This window comes from Saprolegnia diclina (assembly GCF_000281045.1).
Source record: "Saprolegnia diclina VS20 unplaced genomic scaffold supercont1.38, whole genome shotgun sequence".
Taxonomy (NCBI): Eukaryota; Oomycota; class Saprolegniomycetes; order Saprolegniales; family Saprolegniaceae; genus Saprolegnia; species Saprolegnia diclina.
In genome coordinates this window covers 355,765-378,220 of record NW_008246105.1, presented here as the reverse complement: position 1 = coordinate 378,220, position 22,456 = coordinate 355,765, and the positions used below count along the sequence as shown (strand labels likewise).

Sequence of the window (22,456 nt, the reverse complement as noted above, 5' to 3'; positions counted from 1 at the left end):
CCCATTGGCAGCAAAAATAGCTTCTCAACTAAAGTGGTTTATAACACGTAGGGGTGGGGCGGCGCATGCTCCAACGGCGGGAGTTGGCGGGGCGCCGAATGAGGCGATTGAAACTTGGCTTCGAGGCGCGCCCAGCGCGACGTTAGCTCGATGTGCAGTAGCCGCCGACAGAGCCGCCGCCGGCGCTCTTGTCGGTACCGCACACGGCGGAGGAACTTGGCAATGATCAAGATCGCTACAAAGTCTTGGATCGGCGTCACAGCGCGGGCGCGGAGGTCGCGGAGCGTCGCCTTGCTGTGGCCACGCTGCCAGACGTCGTCGAATTGCTTGGCGATACCGAGGCGGGCCATGAGCGCGCCGATTTCATAAAACTTACTGCGGTCGCCCTAGCTCAAACACGATATAAGATCGTAGTCGAGTGGCCAACGTCGCACCTCACTGAGCGAGCGCTGGACGAGCGCACGCGGGACGTCCTTAAAGTGAACGAGCCGCCCGTCGTAGATGGGAATGTCGAGGCCCCCTAGAGAGTGTTGAGCCGGAACACTTTGCTTTAGCGGTTGGTACCGATGGCGTGGTAGATCTTGCGGGTTGTCATGGTCTCGACGAGCTTGAAGCCAAAGGGTGGGCTCAGCCGGCTCAAGAGGCGGCAGAGGTCGTCGATCGAGACAAAACCAGACCCGTTCGGGTCGTACTCGGCCCACATGGCCGTAAATTCGGCTAAATTGCTCGGCGAGAGCGCCGACTTTGCACACGAGTCACCGATCGCATCGACCACGATACCCGAGAAGAGGTTGAGTCCAATGTAGCCCACGACAAGTTCAAAGAGGTACATGAAGGGCACAATGTACCACGGCCCTACGCATCGCATAGAACGAATCACGATGTAGCGTCGTACCGCAGCCGTCGAGGGGGACGCAGTTGAGCGCGTCGCCAAAGCCGCAGACAGACGCGTTGAACGCCGGCTCGATGCAGTCGGGATTGGTAATTGGCTCAATGTTGTAGAGTTCCCAGAGGTAGTTGTTCCAGTTCTCGCCCGTCGAGAATCCAATGAGCGTCTGGAGCGCGAGCCAGAAGTTCTGGAAATTCTGGTGCGGGTTGACCATGCTCGGACCGTACGCTACCTTGGCGAACAGCTGGACGCCGACAGCCGCAAAGATGTAGTAGAGCAGCATGAGGAGCGCCGTGACGTTGCCCATCGCAGGCAGCGACACCATAATCGTGTCGTACAGGCTCTTGAGCAGAGTTGCTTTTTGGAACAGCCGCAAGACTCGGCCGACGCGGAAGACGCGGACGACGGTAGCGATCGTGCCCATGCCCGCCGAGTCGGGCAGCCCCATCCCGATGAGTGCGAGGAGAACGACCGCCAAGTCAAAGCGGTGGGCGCTGCTGGCAAAGTAGCGCGGCCCAAAAGCGGCAATCTTGAGAGCGGCTTCCAACGCAAAGGCGACCGAGAGGACGTTGGTGGCGACGGTCGATGTCGTCTTGACCCACACTGGTTGGCCAAACGAACTCATCGACATGAGGCAGAGGTTGAGGAGAATCGCAGCCATGACGCTCGTCTCAAACGCCGGCTGCTCGACCAAAGTGTAGCAGGCAAGGCGCCAAGTCGACTCGGACGGCGGCGGGTACCGCACGACGGGCGCCATTGTGAGCACTTTGCGCTGGAGCTTGATCCAGTCGAGTTGCTCGTCCGTGACCATGACGCCGTAGTTTTCGCGCATAAAGCTGTCGCAGAGGACGCCGATGAAGAGGTTCGTGACGAAGAACGCGCCGATGACCATGAAGAGAAACCAAAACACCATCCAGCCTTCTTGGTGGTTGCGCAGCGGCTGGCTGTCGGGACCGGTTGCATCCACCGCCGCTATCGCGACAAAGCTCCAACCTTCCATCGTCGTGAGCTCGTACAGCGAGCCGAGCGCGAGCGCAATATTGTCAAAGCGCTGCGGCACGACCGGGTCCCACGTCAAGTTGAAGCACTCGCACACATCTTTGGACGTGGGTGGTATCGCGCCAAAGTGGCACGTGCCGTTCCAGTACGGCGCCAGCACCATTTGGGATGCAAGAGTGAGGTTGTCCCAAGGCCGCGGAAAGCTCATGACGTCCCACTGCATGAGGTCCGACATCGAGTAGTCGCCCGCGTAGTTTGGGGGGAACCACGGCGGCGGCGGTGAATACAGCGGCGTGTCGAGGTAGTCGTACGGACTAATCGAGCACGTGCTCAGACTACCTTTGAAAAACTTGACGCACGCAATGCCAAAGAGGAGCAGCATAAACACAAAGAAGAGAAGCGACCGACCAATGTCGGGCAAGCACCGGAAGAGTGTGTTGACAACGACCTGCAGCTGCGGAAGGCGGTGGATGACACGCAGTGGCCGAAGGGCGCGGAGCGACCGCAGCGCCCGCAGCTGCGCAAACACGCCCGTGGCCGACCAGCTCAAGAGACACACTCCGACGATGAAGAGGTCAAGCACGCGCCACGGGTCGGTGAGATACGCCGTAAAGCCGAGAGCGAGCATCGTGAGCAGCATCTCGAGGGTAAAGACGATCGCGAGGGTGTTGTTGATGACCGTCAGGGTGTAGCCCAGCCCGCTAGTCGGGTTGAGCAGCGGCGTATCGAGCGCCGTCACGACGCACGAGACCATGATGCTCGCCGTGACGCACAGATGCCATCGCTGGTGCCGTACGAGCGAGAGACACGCTTGGCGCAGCGGTGACGAGAGGCCAACGCAGCCAAAGCTCTTACGGCCAAGCACCGACTCGTCCGCGGCCCTTGCCGGCGCCGAGAGCACGGGTGTCACGCCCATGAGGCGTCGGAGGATGCGCTTGAGCTGGCGCAAGCGCAGTCGCGTGCAGAGGTTGGCGTCGACGTCGCCGATCATGGCCGTTTTGGCGCTCGCATCTTCCATGACGGACTGCACCATGATGGCCGAGAACATGTTCATGACGACCCAGACGCCGAGGATGACGATCGAGACAAAGTAAAACGGTGCGACGAGACCGGCGCTGAGCCAGCCGTCGTACATGACGGCGGGCCAGTTGTCGTACGTGATGACTTGGAAGACAGTGAAGAACGCCCACTGAATCGTATCAAAGTTGGCCCGGTGCAGGGTCACGCTCGGGTCGGTCGCGTTGAAGGGCGACGGGCGATTGCGCGCGTCAAACTTGTACTTGGTCGCAAAGAGCTAACGTGAGGAGACGTTAGGACGAACGACAAGAGACGGCATCGAGTACCTCCATGCCCATGAGCGCATACATGTAGATGAAGAGCACGAGGAAGAAGAGAAAGTTGAGAATTTCGTGGAGGGCGCCGACAATGGCCGTGAGCAGTCGCTGGAGACTCGGCCACGAGTACGCGAGCTTGATCGCGCGTGCAGCGCGAAGAATCGCCAACGGCGACCGAACGCCGGGCGTGCCATCGAGAAAGGCCGGCGGATGTAAGAGCGTCTCGACACCGCCGATTAAGATGGTCACCATGTCGTACAGGTTGAACCGGTCTCTACGCAGCAAGGTGATCGCTATGTCATACGCTCGTCGACGTACTTGCGGTAGGCTATGAACCCAAGCCCGTAAATCTTGAGCGCCATCTCAAGGGCAAAGTAGACAAGAAAACAAAAGTTGCCAAACTCGACGTTGGCAGCGAACGTTGGCGACTGCGGGTGGTGGTCGGACGCCAGCAGCGCCACATTGAGCAACGTCATGCTGAGCCCGAGGCGGTGGAACCAGACGCTCGTGACGACATTTCGCACGTGACGCCGCAACGTCGACGGTGGCACTAGCTTGATGCGGCGGTAATATTGCCGCTGGATGCGCCGGCGAATCAACACGAGCGGCCGCGCGGCGGCCTTGTCGAGGGCCGCCTTGGCTTTTTCGTACTCATTGAACATGACGGCCATGTTGAGCTGCAGCAAAAAGCACATGCCGACAAAGAGCACCGAGTTGTAGTACACACCAGCGGCGAGCCACGAGTAGGCATCTTGCGTCTAGTGCAAATGAGACAACTTGTCCACCTTGTAGAACGTACGTTTTGCGTGAGCACCATCCAGCCCGACGCCGTCACGATCTGCGCAATGATGACGAGCGTGTACCCGACCGTGTCGAAGCTCGTGAGGCCAAAGTTGAGATTCGGAAGAAAGTCGCCCTCGTTTGCCATATCGACGAGCAGTGAGCCGTTGAATAGTATATTGCGAAAGCGGGGCCGGCCGGACGCGTCGTAGTTGGAGCCGCAGTACGTCCCTGGCGCGCAAGCGCGGCTGCCGCAGTACTGCGTGTCGTTCAAGTTGAGCGGCCAGAAACAGTCGAGCGGCGTCGTCCAGTTGTCGCTCTCAACGTCGATGCGCGGACATCGATAGGCATTCGGATTGTCCAACACGAGGCTCAGATACGTCGTGTTGGGGTACGCGCCGGCGCTGGGCGCGTTACCGGCGTCAAAGTCGAGGACGACGGGGAATTCCGTGAGCCGGCACCGATGGTGGTACGTTCCGGACCAGATTTCCATGCCCAGAATCGCAAATACTAGATAGCTAAACCCGAGTAGAATGCCGACGTCAAAGAGCGCGGGCAAGCTCGAGAGCACGCCGTTGACGAGCACCTTGAGCCCTAGTACGTCCCTTGAGACGCGCCTCGTACAAACAGCAGGACCTGGAAACGAGTGCAGTGTGCGCAGTGGCCGAAGCACGCGCAAAATGCGCAGCTGCCCGACGCTCCCGGCATGGAAGAACCAGCCCAGACATCTACACTTGCATATGAGAAGACGAACGAGGTAGCGTCGGCGTCGAGACCCCGAGAGCAGCACGACGAGGTCGAGCAGATTCCAGCTGTCCTTGCAGTACGCGGTCGGTCCGTACAGAAAGCCCATGCTAAGCACTTTGAGCACCGCCTCGGCGAGGAAGATGCCGAGGCTAATGTTGTTCATTTGATCGACGAGCCGATTCCGCAGAAGTGTAGGGTTGGGCCCGTCAGCCCATGGATCGCTGTAGTCGACGAGCCCGAGCGTGATCGTATTGAGAAGCACGACCAGCGTGATAAAGGTCGCAAACCACGTTGACGCCAAGAGGCGCGTCGCGAGCCCGCGCAGCGTCGCGACGCGGCCGCGCGCCTACGACGGCTTGCACCTTTCCAGCCTTACGCGCCGTCGTACCGGGTGACCCGCAAGGGGCGGCGCCAAGCTCGACTTACGCGGAAGGTCGGCGTCCGCGACGACAGGCGTAACCTCGGTGTAGGCCGGCGCCGTCGGATACACCTTGGTCGACGACGGCTGCTTGCGCATCCTGCTCGACGCTTGCAACTGTGTAACCGAAGAACCAACGAGGATCATCCGGATAAACATGGTGTATCCGTACATTCAAAAACACGCTAGTGTATCGATTTTGACGGTGTTTTTACGGGTGCAGCTGGACGAGCCCCGCGGCTTGGAGCTTGCGGATCTTGGGGCCAACGATCGGGTCGTGGAGGTAGCGAAGGAGGACGCCGGGCGCCGTACAGCGTTGGAGCACGGCTTGCATCTCGGGGTCGGACAAGATGGCTTGCAGCTCCGGGTCGCTCAGGATGCGCTGCACTTGGGCCTGCTCTTGCGGTGTCTGGGCTGCGGCTTCGAGAGCGTGGCGCTGGCTAGCTTTGGCTGCGTCGGCGTCAGCGGCCTTGCCCAAGGCCTCGAAATGGGCGCCCATAAACTGCATAAAGTCGCGCAGCATCGTCGAGACGTCGGCGTCGTGCTATGCTGCCGCGTCACATCCTCTCTATATCGAGTGGCGTACTTGATACTTGGCCATGGCCTTCTCCGGGTTGGTCGAGAGTTCTTGAATCGCGGTCGTGAACCGAGGGTTCTGCAGTGCGACGCAGAGCTTCGGGTTCTTGGCGAGCTTGTCCATAAAGTCGGGCGTCATCCAGTCTACGCATGGCATGAGATCTGCTGTCGCGGTGCCAGAGTACCCACCGTTCGTCGCGAGCCCCTGCATCGCTGCCTGGACCTCGGGAAACTCGAGCGCATGCTTCTTGGTCGGCCGTAGCGTCTCGATCTCGGGCTTGGCGGCTGTCTTGGACGTTGGCGGGGCGGTCGTCTTGGGACGGGCCGGGGCCGCAAAGAAGCCCTTCTTCAAGCCCGCACCGAATGACGTGGCGCGCTGCTTGGCCTCGACCGCTTTCGCAGCGTCCTTGAGCGCTCTGGCCTGCGTGGCCGCGGCCATCATCTCGTCCATGACGCTCGGTGCCGGTGGCATCTCGCAGAGCGGCGGTGGACCGTCCGCCATGGTGATGTTCACAGATTGCGACGGTTCGAAATTTTAGCTATAAAATCGAAATATTTGCTAAAAATTCGAAGCTTTGGCGATCTTTCGAGGACAAGAAAACCACAGCGTGTTATACGGATTGCCATCATCAACGTGGAGAATGGGGGTCCGAGCTCCACCGGTTGCTAGATCGCGGAGAGCGCGGCGCGGGCGCGGAGCTCGCGCAGCTGCGTCTTCAAGCGGTTGTTCTCTTCGCGCGACGCCGAGAGCTCTTGGTGCACTTCCTTGAGCTCGCGACTGGCTTCGGACTGGATGATCTTGAGCTTGGCGACGGTCTCGTGCAGCTTTTCGTTCTTCTCTTCGAGCTCGAGGACGCGGCCGCGGAGGTCGTCCTTCGTCATCCCTTCGGTGATGACGCGCGCAAAGATCTTGAAGATATCGCTGTCCTCTACGCCGGACGCCGTCACTTCTCGTCATGACAGACGACAGCCATGCCTACCGTTCGTGTAGTCGTGGTCGACAATGTTGACGAGCACATACGACTCGTAGACCTCCTATGACATTGCCATGAGATCTTATTGCGAGGAGGACGGTGACGGACCTTGATGACGCTGTGCGACACGCTGTCGCTAGCATACGCCGATGCCCACTGGCTCATCCAGAGCTCGAACGCTTCGTCCTTCCACGCCGCAAAACTCGCCGAGTCGACGACCGTTGGCTATATGACCGTCCAGTGACCGTCCGGACGTCATGATTCGATACCTGAATGATTTCCTGGCCCGGGAAGACGCCCCACGTGACGGCCGTGACGCTTGGCCCCGGCGCGTTCGTGTATTCGGTGCCTAGGAGCTGGACATGAGCATCCGCGAGACGACGTGTTGAGGGCTCTACCGTTGGCGCTAAACGCATGGTACGACAGGTTCGGGTAGTCCTTGAGCGCCACCTACATGTTGAGCTGCATGAGTCTCCATGTAGCAAATCCAAGTGCGGAACGTACGAGGAGGCGCTCCATGAGGTGCGGTGGCACAAAGAACTCGACGTACGCCTTCTGGAAGACAAAGCCGCCCTTGCCGCCCCACCCGACGCTCGGATCCTCGGACGGCGCGCCGTTGATCCGCGGCTGCGAGTTGATGGTGAGGAAGCCCATCGAGTTGATCCAGCGCAAGTTTTCGCGGATGATGGTACTTTCGCCCGAGAGTCCTTGCTCGCACCACGGCAGCTAGCTCCACTGTCAGCCGCCATAGTACAGCTTATGACGCGAGTACCGTCTTGACGGAGCCTTCGATGAACTTGACAAAGACGCTCCAGACGTCTTGCTCGGTGAGCGGCGTGCCCCACACGCGTTCGCGGGCGACCTTGGGCCGCTTGTACGCGAGGTAGTACTCGGAGAGCTCGCCGTATGCGGGACTCGACCGGTCGCCCCACCGGCCGTTCGGGAAGTCGTCCCACTCGGACGTGCGCGCCACGTAGCTCGACGCGCGGTTGGACCAAAAGATCGGGCGGACTTGCTCAATCTTGTCGGCAGAGCCTTCCTTGCGACGCAGCATGGGCAAACCCCAGGGCAAGTCGCGCTCGTGGCGGCGCGGGATCAAGTTGAGGCCCTCGAGCACGCTCCGGACCGACGACGCGAGGTTCCTACCGACGCGATAAGCCCATGGCATAACGTGGGACAAGCATGTACATGGTGTAGAAGTGGAGCGAGAGCTGCTGGCTCATGAGCTTGCGGCACGTCTCGATCGCGAGCTGGATGCCATACTTCTTGACGGCGGCGTCGTCGTTCTTGATTGAGTTGAGCGCCTGCACCACGTGGTCCGGTACGCTTGTCTTGCACCAGTTGGTGAACTTCAAGAACGAATTGTAGTTTTGAATCGGGAGATACCTAGTCGCGTCGCGATGAGCCACCTCTCGCATACAAGTACGTACCCTGGCAGGATCGGGACGCGGATGCCAACGGCGCGGCAGTCGCGAATCCACTGCGAGAGCTTGTCGACGTCAAAGAAGAACTGGGTGATGATAAAGTCTGCGCCCGCGTCTTGCTTTTCCTTGAGGCGCAGCATGTCGAGGTTGCGCACTTGGTCGGACGGCGGCAAGTTGGGGTTGTTCCACGCCTCCGTGTGCACCTCCGAGTAGCCCGCGGCTGCAACGCAAAAGTAGTCGCCGTGCTCTTGGCGGATGAACCGAATGAGCTCGACCGCGTTGCGGAAGCCGCCGGGCACAGCCTTCCAGCGCTCGGCGCCGATCGGCGGGTCACCGCGCAAGGCCAAGATGTTGCGAATGCCTACAATGTGCCATCACAAATGGTCGGCCATGACGAGGTCGCGTACCGGCGTTGCGTGCGTTCTGCAAGATGACACGGAGCTGGTCCTGCGGCAAGTGGCACGTCAAGTGCATGAGCACGTCGATCTTGAACTCGTTCTGGATGTGCGCGCCGATCTTGAGCCAGAGCTTCTCGTCCTTGAAGCCGCTGCGCCACGTCAAGGTCACAAAGGTCGGCTGCAGCTGGAAGCCCATCTCCTCGACGCGGTTGAGGAGGTTGAAGACGCCATCTTCCGTCTTGGCCGGGAAGAACTCGAAGCTCACGCTCGGCGTCCCCGTCTTCTCCAGCTCCAAGAGCCGGTCGATGATCTTCCCCATCTTTCCTTGGCCACGCAAAGATGCAAATGGCTCCCACCGCGGATGCAACCTGTTTCCGGATACACAGAGCCAATCACATTCGCGCGATCTTTGCTTTTCAGCCAATCCGATTGCGCATTCGTTACCGTGCACCTCAAGCTACCAGATGATTGCTCGCCGCGCGCCACAGCTTCGTCCAACCGAGATGCATGGCCCGGAGCCCATCATGGCCGTGGACCTACTGCTGCAGTAGCTACAACAGCTGCGTTGCAGGGTGCAGAAAGGCTTGGGGTACGGTAGCTGCCAAAGGATCGGCTAGCACCTCGCTCGTGGCAGACGGCGGTGGTGGCCCCTGTCCTCACGCCAGGCCATGGCTTGATGCTTGTGGTCGTTCGCCCGCTCTAGCTCATAACGCGTGGTCGCTCGGACGCGCGCGCTTCCGGTGCGCGTAAGTCGCTAGAGAGGCGACGTTGAAGTGGTTGACGTCGATTGGCATTGGCCCTTGTCACGTGCATGCAGTGGTCGCGCTGACGCGGCGGTCGGTCATTGGTCCACCGAGGCAACGTGAGCGATCTTTGCATGCCCGTGCGCGCGTCTGGGGTTCGGATCCGGATGTGCGAGCAAGTGCGCGCACGTGGGGTTCGCATCCGGATACGAGCCGGCTTGTGAAGCGACGCAGTATCTTCTTGGGTGCGATGCTAGCGCTCTCGGCGTCGCGGGCGGCGATGGTCACAGTCGCGCCGACGTCGATCGAGTTTACCAACGTCGAGGCCATGACATGCTACCTCGTGGCGCTGAGCGTCCAGAACACGAGCCGGTACTCGGTGCGCTTCCGGCTCACGCGGCCAGCCTCGCGCCATTTTCGCGTGCTTCTGGACCAGCAAGACTTGGCGCTCGTGGCCAACCCGACGCGGACGCTGTCGCCGGGCCTCGCCATCAAGTTTGACGTGTCGTTCCTTCTCGAAGCGCTGCCCGAGAGTTGCGACGACGACCTCCACGACAAGCTGCTCATCCTCGTTGAAAACAGCGCGCCGATCGAGATTCCCTTGGTGGCCTTTCTCACTTTGCCGTTTCCATGCGCTCATATTGCAGTGTTGTAGGTGGCGCGCCGGCCGTCGCCCGCGCTGCGCTTCGACTCGCTCATCGATCTCGGCATGGTGGTCTTATCCCAGCGCACGGCCAAGTACGTCAACATCGCCAACGTCGGCGCGCGCGAAGCCCACTTTTCAATCGAGACCGAAGCCGGGCTGCCATTGACCATCACGCCGAAAGCCGGCGTCATCCCCGCGCAGTGCGAGGCGAAGCTCAAGGTCGACTTCCAGGCGCGGGACCTCGGCAGCTTTCGCACGATTGCGATGATCCGCATCACCGAAGGCCGCAAGCAGGCGCTCCTCGACATTAGCGCCACCGTCGTGGAGCATACGATGGAGCTCGTGTTTCCGAGCAGCGACGGTCTCGTCCACGAACCTGTCAAGATGCTGCCCTTTGGCATGCTCTACACGGGCGAGACGCGCCAGATCGACACGGTCTTGCGCAACAACGGTCCACAACCGGTGGGGTTTCAGACGGGCATCTCGCTCACGGGCCGGCCTTTCCGAGCCGGCGATGAAATGTACGATAGCTCCCACCTCTAGTGTAGGAGGTGACGAGAGTCATGTAGTGCGAGCCCCGAAGACGACGGCGGCGACTATGAGGAAAAGAAGAAGGAGCTCACGGCGATGCCGGCCGAGGGCTACATCCCGCCGTATGGCCACGTGCTCTTGTCGTTCGTGTACAAGCCGAGCATGCTGCTCTCGCAGCGACTGCGGCGTCCGTCGTTGGCGGCCGAGAACAACCCGCTCGAAGCGCAGGGGCGGCCACTTCGCGCGTTTGCGTCCGTCGAGTGCGCCGAGCTCAACCAAAACATCACAATTGAAATCTCGGGCACGGTACGAATACGAAGGCCAGTGTTGCATGGATGACGCGCTGGCGTAGGCGGTGACGCCGCACGTGTCGATTTCGCCCGAGTGCTTTGACTTTGGCGAGTGTGCCGCCGGGGCGCGCGTCGACATGCTCTTGAGCGTCAAGAACCAAGCGACGCTCCCCGTCGTCTTTGCGATCGCCAAGCTCGCGCACTTCAGCGTCCAGCCAAGTCGCGGTCGCCTCGATGTGCTCCAGTCGCAAAGTCTCATCGTGAGCTTTGTGCCGTCGCAGCTCGGCCGCTTCCGCGTACATAATTCCATGTCTCTACCCCGTTTGGACTATAGACGTAGAATGCACTGGATCTGAGCATCCAAAACGGGTCGATCCACATTCCGATTCCAGTGTCGGGCGCAGCGACGTCGATGGGGCCCAAGACGAAGACGCTGGTCGGTGGCCCGGATGCGCTGCCGCAGGACTTTCGGCCGAAATTCAACTTTATGACGCACGACGACGTCAAGCTCCAGAAGACGCAACCGACCAAGTCGTTCCAGCGCGTGCCGCCGTACGAGGTGGCCGCCAAAGAAGGCACGGCGGCCGTCGACGAATTTGAGTTTCAAGGCACCAACAACACCCACTTGACGTACTGCGTCAACGAACTGGCCGACCGCGCGCACCACCGCGATGCATACAACCAGCTACTGACGCAGTTCCGGCACGACCGGTTCGCCAAGAGCGTGCCAGCACCGAGCAACCAGAACGCTGCCGACTTGGACATGGCGCCCCAGGGCGGGCTCAAAGGTCCGGATCTGCCGCTGCCCAAAGCCACGGAACCGCTGTGGATGCAGTCGGAGCAGAACAGTCGGCGCGGCGTCGCGGCCGCCAACCCCGCGTTTGACGAAAACAAACTCATCAAGCGCAAGTTCAAGGCGGCACCCGTGACGCAGGCTGAAGTCAAGGACTGTGCGACGACGTTGACGTCCGAGCAGCTCAAGCTCATTGTCGCGGGTACGATTCTATAGCCTCTTCCAGCCCTATAACTATCGCATTAGGTCCGAAAACGATTCATTTTGGCCTTGTGTGCGTCCACTCGGTCTCGAAGAAATCATTTAGCGTCACGAACGACCTGCCGCACAACATTCTCGTGGCCCTGCACTTCAACAACGACCACGAAGAGCTCCACCAAACATCGCCGATGAGCCAAGTGGTCCCGGCCGGCGCCGTCGCGGGCTTTGACTTGACCTTCTTCTCGCGCGCCGAGCAGGTGTTTCAAAAGTACGTCCAGTACTCGGTCAACGGCCAGCACTCGTTCAAACTGCTCATTGTGGCCGAAGTCGTCCCGATCTGCGTCGAGCTCTCGACACCTGTCCTCGAATTTGCCTTTGACGCATCCGACCTCTCGCCCACGGTCTCGTCGACGGTGCAGGTCAAGAACCCTGGCAACTCGGAAGCGCACTACCGCTGGGTGCCCGAGGCCGCCGACCAGTGCGCGTTTGAAGTCACCCCCGTCGCCGGCGCGATCGCCGCCGGGGGCACGGCGAGCGTCCGCGTCACGTTTGCGCCGCGCTTTGGCGTCCCGAATCAAGCCACCCTCTGCGTCCTTGTCGACGGCGGTAGATTCAACACCGTTCCTTCGAGGTCGCTGACTTGTCGGTAGGCAAAACCAACCAAATTCACTGCGTTGGACACCTCCCAGAGCCAAAGTGCGTCATCAAAGACAAGAAAATCGACTTTGGCGCGACGACCGCGGGCATTCCCAAGGAGAAGCGACTGCTGCTCCTCAACCAAAACGCGGTCGCGCCGACAGTCTACTATGCGGAGGTTGAACCTGCGACCAACGGCGTGAGCATCAAGCCAGCAGAAGCCTGTCTCCTCCCGTCCGACACGACCGAGCTCCTCTTGGGCCTCGACGTGCGCCGGCCGCTCGTCCTTGAAAAGTAATTTGCTGTTGCTGTACAGTAGCGTCTGACGTGGCAGTAGCGTCAACCTCGTCGTTCGTATTCGCGGTGGCCGCACGATTCGGATACCGATTTCAGCCGACGTTGTCGTACCCAAGGTTGAGTTTGAGTCGCCGCTCGAGAGCTTTGCGTTTGGCGGGCTCACGCTGGGCGTGCACGCAACGAGGGCGCTCCAACTCGCGAACCGCAGCCTCGTACCAGCGCATCTCGAGCTCCTGTTTGAGAAGACGCCCGAGTTCAACGTCGTGATGCCCCAGTCGCTCAACCCGAGCATTGACGACGTCCATGGCGTGTTTGGGCCGCTCGACCCACTATCTGACGCGACGCCGACGCGCAACTGGCGCCTCGTGCTGCCACCGGAGGCGTCCGTGGCGCTCGAGCTCACGTTTCTGCCCGACGTCATAGCGTCGCACGCGTTTCCGTTTCCGATGCAATTCGAAGGCCTCTTAGTGCGCAGCGACCCGTTCGACCGCGTCGTGACGGCCACAGGGCTCAAGCCGCGGCTGCTCTTCTCTTCGACGACGCTCGACTTTGAGAAGCGCGTGGTCGCGACCGACAATGCGCGCAAGATTCCGTATTCGGTGTCGCTCGTTTTAACCAACGACGACCCGAACACGATCAAATGGCACATGGACCTGACGACTCTCATGCGGTCAAGTCCCTCGGTGTTTCACATTGCGCCGTCGGTACGTATTTGCATATGCCGCTTCTTTGAGGGACTCTTGCGATGCGGCACTGGCTAGTCGGGCGAGCTCGCGGCCGGCGACAAGTGCACCGTGCGCGCCAGCTTTCTTCCGGTCGAAGCCGAGGCGTACACGGCCGACATTCCCGTGCTTCTGGACGATTTACCCTACTTGACGCTGACGATGGTCGGTCAAGGCATCCACCCGCACCTGAGCTTCTCGGTGCCGCGCATCGACTTGCCGCCCGTCCCGCTCGGTGTCGCGTCGTCGGCGTCCTTCTTCGTGACCAGCACCGGGTACATATCTTTTGAAAGATTGATACAAATCCGTGTGGTAGGTATGACAACTTGGACCTGAGCTATCGGCTTCCGATCGACCTCAACCGCGTGCCCATCACCGTGACGTTTCCGGACGGCAAGGCGATCGGGATCGCCAACCCGCGCATTCAGGTCGACGTGTCGTTTTGCAGTCTCAAGTCGATCGCGTTCAACGCCAAGCTCGAGTTCTTTGACGCCGAAGGAAACGAGTTTGACCTGGCGCTGAGCGGTTCGACCGACAACTGCGTGCTCACCAACGCCGCGTTTATCGACGCGCACCGCGCCGAGTACGTCTTCTACACGGACATGGAGGCGCGTCACCCCATCTACTTTCTCGAAAAAACGCAACTCAAACTACTCGCCAAGCGCACGGCCGCTGCCGCCGCGCCGCTCAAAGAGCCGGTGAGTCCGATGAAGCGACAAGTGACGCCCGCCGTGAGCAAGAAGCGCGCTGTCAAAGGCGTCTCCGCCGCCCCCGTCGGCGACACGGCCCCCGCCCCCGGAGGGTACGTGGACGTGAGTGGGAAGCTGTACCATGCGCCGTCGTTGCACGAGCTCCGCCCGGAAGAAATCACGCTCCTCGTGAAATGGCTCAACATGAACATTCTCAAGACCCCGATCGTGTCGTTTCCGCATGACATTGTACAGTATTGTCGTGTGAAAGAACGTGTCCCAACGACAACTGTAGGTCTCGGCGGCCGGCCGGCCCGTCTACGAGATGCTCGACGTTGTATGTGGCAAAAGCGTGCCCGGGCGACTCAAGAGTGTCTCGGGGCTCAAGAAAGAGCAGTTGCAGCAGCTCATGGGCCAGTACACGGAGCTGCTCCGGTTCCTCAAGAGCTACGGCGCGCTCCTGAACGACCTTCGTCCCGAGCAGCTCCTCGACCAAGACATGTACATTCGCTGGATGGAAGACGACGGGTCGACGCACTCGGCGCACTCGAGCATCAACCGCCGGGCGACGCTCGAGAAGGACTATGCCCGCGTCAGCGTCCACGTGTGGCTCAAAATCGTCTATCAAGTTATCAAGTGCTTTGTGCTCTTTCGGATCTCGATGAAGTCGTTCCAGAACCTCCCGGGCATTGAGGCCGCGACGGCGCTCAAGCCGCTCGCCGTCATGGTACACCGACGCCACTTGTAACGCTAGTATGAATTCGCATGCGATAATCTAGACGCGCGACTGCACGAAAAGCAATGTCTACAGCGAATCCGAGATGGTGCTCATCCAGTGGCTGCTCCACCACGCCAAGCGCGCGGCCACCGTGTCCGAGCCCCGGCTCATTGTCGACTTGGAGACCGACCTCCGCGACTGCGTCGTTCTGTCCTACGTTCTTATATCGCACGTACCGTCGCTGGCCGCCGAGGCCGGGCCTCTCTACGGCTTCCACCGCAACCCAACGACGCCCGAGCACGTGCTCGAGAACGCGTCGTCGTTGCGCAACGCGCTCAGTCTCCTGGGCTTGGACTACGGCCTCGCGCCCGACCTCCTCTGCTCGCTCTCGCTGCCGTCGACGGTCTTGCTCGTCTTGCACCTGTACCAGAACGTGCCGCAGTTCATCCCGAAAACCACGATCGAGTTCAAGGGCATTTTGGGCCAAACGATCACCAAGAGCATTGAGCTCAAGAACCCGAGCAAGAAGACCATCGTGTACGACGTCTTTCTCGAAGGCCAAGTGCGCGAGTTTAGCATTTCCGCCCACACCCTCACGCTCGAGCCAGAGAAGAGCGCGACGTTCGTCGTGGACCTCAAGCCCAAGTTTACCCGCACGGTGACTGCTCGCTTGACGTTCCGGTCCGTGCGCGACGGTCCGTCCTGCGCAGCGACCATGGTGTTTTTGCTCGAGTCCAACATTTACTCGAGGAAGCCGGTCCGCGTCTACCAGTTTGACACGACGTTGTACGACCGCAAGCTCGAAGAGATCGTGATTGAGAATCAGTTTCCTGTCAACGGCGTCTACAAGCTCTCGGTGCTGCAGCAAGCGCCGGCCCGCCACGATGCGAGCGCGACCACGATCCTCTCGAAAATGAGCAGCGACGACGGCTGCATGGACGCACAGCTGCCGTTCTTCCTCCCCGAAGTGACCACCGACACGATTGCGATTCGAAAAGACGCATCCACGTCCATCAAAGTCGAGTTCATTCCGCTGCAGCCCGGCACGTACAAATGCCAGCTGCTCTTCCTCGATGAGAACGTCGGCGAGTTCATGTACGAAGTCCAGTGCACCGCCCACTTGCCGCCCGTGCTCGAGACCCTCGAGTTTACTTGCGAGAACAAGCCGCATTTGCTCAAGGAGCTCACTGTGCCGGCCAAGAACCCACTCCTGACCAAGGCGGTGGCGTGCATCATCGACCGCTTCCAGGGCATTCTCAAGGCCAAGCTACGCGAGTCGCTCAAGAAGTGCGAGGACGCACACCACACCAACTTTCACATTGAAGTCAACTCGCCCTACTACGTGCTCTCGTCCACCGACATTGTGCTCAAGCCGGCGAGCAACAGCGCGCTCGAGAACGAAAAGCGCGCCAGCAGCAATACGGCCGCCAACGCCGCCGCGACGCCGGCCCAAGCCAAGCTCAGCACGCCCCGCAACAGCGCCGGAACGCTGCCGCACCCGTCGCTCAATTCAGTGGCGTTCGACTTTCAGCCGCGCGGCGCCGGCCTCTACGCGTGCAAGCTCCTCCTCCGGTCGACGGCCAACTGCGGCAGCGACATCCGCGTCTACGAGATTCTCGCCAAAGTCAACGACGCCGGCGTCAAGACGACGCTCGAATTTTCCGCTCCGGCGCGACAGACCATTACCCAAGAGATCCCAATTATCAACCCGACGGACGAAGCATGGACCCTCCGCGCGACGCTCAGCGGGTACACCCAAGATTCCCGCTTCTTCCTGAATCGATATGGGAGCTCGTAGGACCCAAGGCGTCTTCTCCGGCGCGTCGACGCTTGTCGTGCCAGCAGGCAAGACCGCCAACTTTGCGCTCATCTTCAAGCCGCAGTGGCTCGTGACCGAGAATGGCAGCCTTGTCCTCACCAATCCCAAGACGGAGCAATCGTTCGAGTTTATGCTCGGGGGTGTCGGCGAAGAGCCCCTCGCGGTGCAGCACGTTGTGCTTTCGTGCGTCGCGCGGCAAAGCGTCGCGCACGAGTTTGACGTGCAGACGTATCGGTACGACCCGCCAGGGCCGACATCGTTCAGCGTCGAATCGGACCTGCCGTACGTCGGGGGGGCTCCGACCATCGTCCTCGACGGCCCCAACTCGACTGCGCAGTACAAGCTTCTCTTTAGCCCGCTCCTCGGTGGTTCGTACTTTGGCAGCATCACGTTTACCAACACCCGCACGGGCGAGTACTCGTGGTACACGATCGAAGCGAGCGTCGCGGCGCCCGAGCCCGAGGCGACGCTCGAGATGCACGCGGCTGTCCGGTCCGCCGTCGGTATGGAGATCAGCCTCCAGAATCCGCTCTCGCACGCCGTGACGTTCACGATTCGCCTTGTCGGCGCGGGTCTCTACGGCCCGAGCGAGTTTCGCTTGGACGCGGAAGAGACGGGCATCTACCAGCTGCTCTACTGCCCGCTCGTCGCCGGCAGCACTGTCGGGTCCATCGGCTTTACGAACGAAGACGTGGGCGAATTTTCCTATGTGCTCGCGCTTCACGCGACGCCTGCGCCGCCGACGCAGCTCGAAGACATGTCGTGCGCGGTCGGCGACGTGTGTTCGCAGCCGATTTCGATCGTCAACCCCATGGACAGTACGTTCTCGCTCGATGTGCAACTGAGCAACACGCGCAACTACCGCATCCGCGACATGGACATCGTCGTCAAGCCGTTTAGTACATACACGGCGATCCTCGACTACACGCCGTCGAGTCTCTCGGAGTTTGAGTGCGCTGACATTACGTTCCGCAACCCGGACGTTGGTGCGTGGGAGTACATGGTCCAGGGCAAAGGCAAGCCGCCGAGCTTGATGAAGACGACGCTGGTACGGGTGTGGGAAGAGAGGCAAAGACGAGCGGACTGTAGGTGCACGCGACCGTTGGCGAAGCCGCGAGCTCGCTCTTTGCTTTTCGTAACCCGTTCCCTGACGCGCTCACCGTTGAAGTCACCATGGTGCAGCTCGACCCGACGATCGATGATGGCAACCCACCGCTCGTAACGAAAAGGTCAACTCGCTGCGTATACTCACTCTTCTTCAACGAGGATGGTGGAGTAGTGACAAGGTGCCGAGCACGAGCAACAGCGTTGCCGGCACGACGGCGAATCCGAGCCGCCAGCGACACCGCCCGCCGGCCCCCGTGCGGCCGCCCGTGTTTGACATCCTCCTCAAGAAGCCCCATGTGCTCCTCGAGGGCTTTGGCACGCTGCAAGTGCCCATCTCGTTCTTGCCCAAGTACGTGTCCGAGGCCGGCGCGCACATCATCATCAAAGGCGACACGGAGCTCGAGTGGGTCTATCCGATCCGCGTACCATCCTTCGAGCTGGTTGATACAAACTTGATACACTAACTCTAGGGCATTGCGGCCGCGCCCGTGCACCCCAAAGCCTACTCGTTTGTGTGTCGCGCGCGCGAGTCGGTCGAGAAGACGCTGTCGCTGGAGCTGCTGGCGCTCGAAAAGGTGTCGCCAGACGAGCGCTTTACGGTCGAGTGGGACATTCCCGAGCCCCATGCGCGGGTCGTCGAGCGCACGCTCAAAGTGACGCCGGTCGTGGACCGCATCGCGAATGTCACGGACCCGCTCGTCTACCTTGTACGCTTCGAAGACAAGTTGTCTTTATATAAACGGACGTGGTGTCGCGGTAGGTGCGGTTCGATCCGCTCAAACCCATTCGCCTCGCCGTCGGGCTCATTGTCAAGAAGCGCTCTGGCGGCATGTGGCGCTTTGACGTGCACTTGGACGCGTCCGACCCGGTGGTGGATGACATGCTCACGATCGAGTCGGCGCTCAACCAGACGTCTTCGGTCGCGTTCAAGCTCACCAACCAGTTCCGCGAGCCCGCGCCGTTCCAGGCCGAGTTCACGGCGGGCTCGTCCCAGGCGTTCACGGTGCGAGACCGAATGTCAGGATGGTATCGACAAAACGACTAGGTCTACCCGGTGGAGGGCATCTTGGCGCCGTATGGGACCGAAGGCACGTCGTTTTCGATTGCGTTTACGCCGACGGGCTATGGCAAGATGTGCTCGGGCCAGCTCGTGATCCTCACGGACGAGATGCAATGGACGTTCAACGTCAAGGGCACACACCCCGAGTACAAGGCGCCGACGGGCGAGGCCAAGATCTTTGTGCCGGCAAAGTCGACGCTGAGCAGCGCCAAAAAGACTAGCCCGCCGAACGCGCGGCGAAAGCTCTTCAAGTCGTCCCGTAAATCCTAAGTCGACTATGTAATTGTGAAAATGTGTACATACATCTGGTCCACCGACGCCTACAGCTATGCGTTTGGTTCGAAATACAACACGGTGAAAAAGGGGCGGCATTCAGCGCTTGTTGAGCAAAGGCACCTTGCGACTGTGAGGTGGCGATACTATGATTGTATGAAGAGCCTAGTGACACTGACAATGGGGAACCAAGGTGTCCATTGATTAAACCCAGAAGACTTTGGGTCGATAGAAGCGCCGATCTCAAACTACCCTACCGGTAGCTCTTTCTACCAAAAGATCCTTGCCGTGCTCCGTTTGCAGCACGATGGACAGCGTGGCGAGGACCATTCAGCCTCCATTTGACTGCAATCCAGGTTCCGAAAAGTCTCTCAGTGAGAGACTTTTGCAAGTTCAAACTTGCACCCGGCTCGGGCAAGTGACGCAGGTCGTTCGACAACCAAGTACGCTCTCCTCTCCGAAGGGGATCGAAGGAGATCGAGCGTCCAGCTGGCGCTTCGATCAACCACCGCCAGGATGCGCACTTGCAGCTAAAAACGACACGGTGCATCCACATCCAAGGTTCACGCACGGTAAATCGACTCCTTGCTCGGTTTTGGCTCAAAAGGGCCTAACGTGAGCCCGGTAGCGCGTACATCATTTCAAGTACCTGGTCTGCGTGCCTTGGCGCACGCGTTGCAGCGCAATGGCCGCTTAATGGCTTGTGGTGATCATGGTCAAACTGTCCTTTTGTGTCACTCTGGCATCGCCCGGCGCCCAAAGAAGCTTCTCGTCCATCGTCGAATGCGACGTGCTTGAAGAGAGCGACCTCTATTGTCTTTCCTCCATCACTTCCGCGCCGAGCGCACCGCTCTTTGGCGCTGCGCCAACAACCAGACACCGTGTCACTGTCCACGTTGCAGGACGCCACGTGGAAGTCCAGTTTCCGCAAAGGCGAGGCTCCGCCTGGTGTTACTGCCAAGGGCTCAACGGGTGGCTGGGCGCTGTCAGTGTGCTCGCTCACCGCGTTTGCTGCTGTCTCCTGCGTTTTGCCAAAGCTTTGTTGGCCCTTGACGGCTTCATCGACTGCGACTGCCACATTGAAGTACAGTACCAGTACCACACTGCTGGTGCCGTGCGCAGAAGGGGGTGTAATCGGCCCTACTTGATCTTTGCACTTGTTGAAGTAACGCCAAGAGCAGCCCTCGTCTTGTATGGTATACTCACCTTCTGATATGCCAGGAGAATCTTCCATCACCTTCACCCTTCGTGGGCAATTGCTCGCCCGAAATGGGATTTACTCGCGAACCAAGTCCTTCCTGTATTGGGAAGGGATGGGGCAAAACAAACGGTCTGGGATAAAGTGGGAAAAAGGGTTGGGACAAAAGGTGTCGCGTGTACCGTCGACGGGGCCAGATTCGGTCGCGGGCGTCCAATACATTTTGCAAGATAAAATGGGGATGTGCAGTTTGCGTCATTGGCGCGCGCGCTGGACGGGCGCCATTTGGTGGCTGCACGACTCTCTTGGAATTTGTATGCCTTGGCCACGCCGGCGACAGCAGCAATTTCATTGGCCAAATAGACTGCGTGGTCATTCTATTTTGGCTAATTGCTGTGCGAGATTCGAAAAAATGTGACAAGGAACCTAGACGCGCCAGTGCATGTCGCATGCAGCAGCTTCGAGTTGTGCTGCACAAACATCACCACCCATCTCTTTTATGCATCGCTGCGGCCGTCAGTTGCCAGAACCATTTCCCGATTCGCCCACTTCACCAAAGTGCACACCGCCATGGGCATCAACCTCAAGAAGATCTTCCGTCACGACGTCGACGAGCAAAAGCCCAAGGGCAAGCTCTTTGGCCGCAAGAAGGCCCTCTCGGTCCCGATGGACCACGACGAGACGGCGAGCGAGAGTGAAATGAGCCCCCGCGTGCCGCACAAGTCCAACTCGTTCTCCGACTCGTCGGACGACGACATTGACACCAAGCTGCGTCTCTTCAAGGAGCTCTTGATCCAACACGACATTCTTGTCCACGGCGACCAAAACAAGTTTGTGCGCAAGCTCAACACGCTCATGAAGAAGCACCACCCGGTGGTCGAGATCCCCGACTGCTACAAGGAGACCCGCGCGACGTCCGCACTCGTGTCGGGCAAGATGATCCCGATGACGATGCACATGGTGCGCAACAAGCGCCGCCCGCGCTGGAACGAGTACCCGCTGCGTCCGATCACGGAGAGCAAGAAGGAAGAGTAGACGCGATCGTAGTGTTAGTCATAGTATTTATTATTATTCTCTCGCTTGGCCGCCGACCGCGGTCATCGTAAGAAACCATACTTATTCCCCGAGTGCTTCATGCACACGACCACACCGCCTCCGCCACAGAAGGGGGCCCATGGCGGCCCAGTCAACTTCAACATACAACTCACAGGACGCTTCACCGTGCAGAAAGAGGCGCGTGCAGTGTGCAATCTCACAAACATCTCACGACGTGCATGAGGGCTGTATGTGTTATCACGACGCCCTGTCGCAACTCATTTTCCTGTGCGTGGACCAACACCACGACCGAGCCGCTTGGACGTTGTGACCAGAGTGAAACTTGGAGCCTCGTACTTGCTATCCTACCACGGCGCACAAGAAGCTGGAGACAGGAACCGAGTGGGACACTGTGGTCCACTTTGTCATGAATTTTGACGTTACCGTAACTTCCCAATATGTGCTTTGATGTGCTCATCACCAGTCGGGCTATTCGTCTCGCGCTTGGACGTGTACTGTGCGCGATCGGCTCGGAAAATCTTCGACGTCGCGCCATTGAGGCTGACAAACAAGCTGCCAGACGCGCGTGTCCGACCAAGGAAAAAGGCGCAGCGCACGATCATCTCTCTCGCGGATCTTCATTCGAGACAAGACGGTGCAACCGATGCAAGCGGGTACAGCGAGCCATGCCGATTGCTTGCTACCTGGATCCAGCAACAGATATGAGGCGACAGACGTTCGCAGCGGGTTGTCGTTGAAGCCGTTTGTCCGGGCAGATCGATTACAGCGCTCAGTGCGCATAAACGACCAACGTAAGCAGTGACCTTTCTACCGCTACAGCACCGATGGCTGAGGTCTGAGCTGCCCCGACGTCGGGAGCTACCATCCAGTGCTGGAGCGACAACCCCGCGACCCTCTTCTGCGCCGGTGCGCGATGGCTGCGACGCTGCTCAAAGCGTTACTGGTACCTCACCGGTCGTGCTCGATGTGTCTGCGGTCCTCGACGACGTAGACCATAGCAATTACATGCTGTACATGAGGACATAGCGATCCTCGGCATTGACAAGAGCTTACCTGGTGAGCCAACGTCCTGTGGCTTTTGAATGCGTGACAAAAGAAGGACCTCGGGCACACGATTTTCACCGTCGACAGTCGATAG

General features: G+C 59.8%; 5 protein-coding genes across 5 annotated transcripts; 2 read left to right on the top strand and 3 right to left on the bottom strand.

Moving 5' to 3' along the window:
* Positions 1-4: 4 nt before the first annotated feature.
* Positions 5-5,266, bottom strand: SDRG_10972 (hypothetical protein; the record flags this gene model as incomplete). The annotated part of the gene is made up of 10 exons (XM_008616989.1): positions 5-386; positions 435-520; positions 565-855; positions 896-3,182; positions 3,232-3,496; positions 3,541-3,980; positions 4,022-4,596; positions 4,639-4,730; positions 4,779-5,095; positions 5,138-5,266. 10 exons carry the CDS (start codon positions 5,264-5,266, stop codon positions 39-41), a joined length of 4,830 nt encoding a protein of 1,609 aa, XP_008615211.1. The 3' UTR covers positions 5-38.
* Positions 5,267-5,313: 47 nt separating this feature from the next.
* Positions 5,314-6,268, bottom strand: SDRG_10971 (hypothetical protein). The gene is made up of 3 exons (XM_008616988.1): positions 5,933-6,268; positions 5,754-5,887; positions 5,314-5,711 (listed from the first exon to the last, which is right to left on the bottom strand). The coding sequence occupies exons 1-3, from the start codon at positions 6,243-6,245 to the stop codon at positions 5,379-5,381; spliced, it is 780 nt and encodes a 259-aa protein (XP_008615210.1). The 5' UTR covers positions 6,246-6,268; the 3' UTR covers positions 5,314-5,378.
* Positions 6,269-6,372: 104 nt separating this feature from the next.
* Positions 6,373-8,858, bottom strand: SDRG_10970 (hypothetical protein; the record flags this gene model as incomplete). The annotated part of the gene is made up of 10 exons (XM_008616987.1): positions 6,373-6,672; positions 6,724-6,778; positions 6,826-6,942; positions 6,987-7,066; positions 7,116-7,167; positions 7,222-7,443; positions 7,490-7,859; positions 7,906-8,103; positions 8,148-8,502; positions 8,549-8,858. 10 exons carry the CDS (start codon positions 8,856-8,858, stop codon positions 6,410-6,412), a joined length of 2,022 nt encoding a protein of 673 aa, XP_008615209.1. The 3' UTR covers positions 6,373-6,409.
* Positions 8,859-9,532: 674 nt separating this feature from the next.
* On the top strand, positions 9,533-19,114 carry SDRG_10969 (hypothetical protein; the record flags this gene model as incomplete). Its single annotated transcript, XM_008616986.1, has 18 exons — positions 9,533-9,886; positions 9,938-10,449; positions 10,504-10,765; positions 10,812-11,045; positions 11,090-11,744; positions 11,789-12,349; positions 12,394-12,673; positions 12,717-13,380; positions 13,438-13,673; positions 13,715-14,336; positions 14,383-14,814; positions 14,867-16,554; positions 16,604-17,672; positions 17,714-17,853; positions 17,904-18,153; positions 18,202-18,438; positions 18,492-18,734; positions 18,777-19,114. The coding sequence occupies 18 exons, from the start codon at positions 9,533-9,535 to the stop codon at positions 19,059-19,061; spliced, it is 8,724 nt and encodes a 2,907-aa protein (XP_008615208.1). The 3' UTR covers positions 19,062-19,114.
* A 1,642-nt stretch (positions 19,115-20,756) lies between these two features.
* Positions 20,757-21,397, top strand: SDRG_10968 (hypothetical protein). Its single transcript, XM_008616985.1, has one exon. The coding sequence runs from the start codon at positions 20,833-20,835 to the stop codon at positions 21,295-21,297; it is 465 nt and encodes a 154-aa protein (XP_008615207.1). The 5' UTR covers positions 20,757-20,832; the 3' UTR covers positions 21,298-21,397.
* Positions 21,398-22,456: the final 1,059 nt, after the last annotated feature.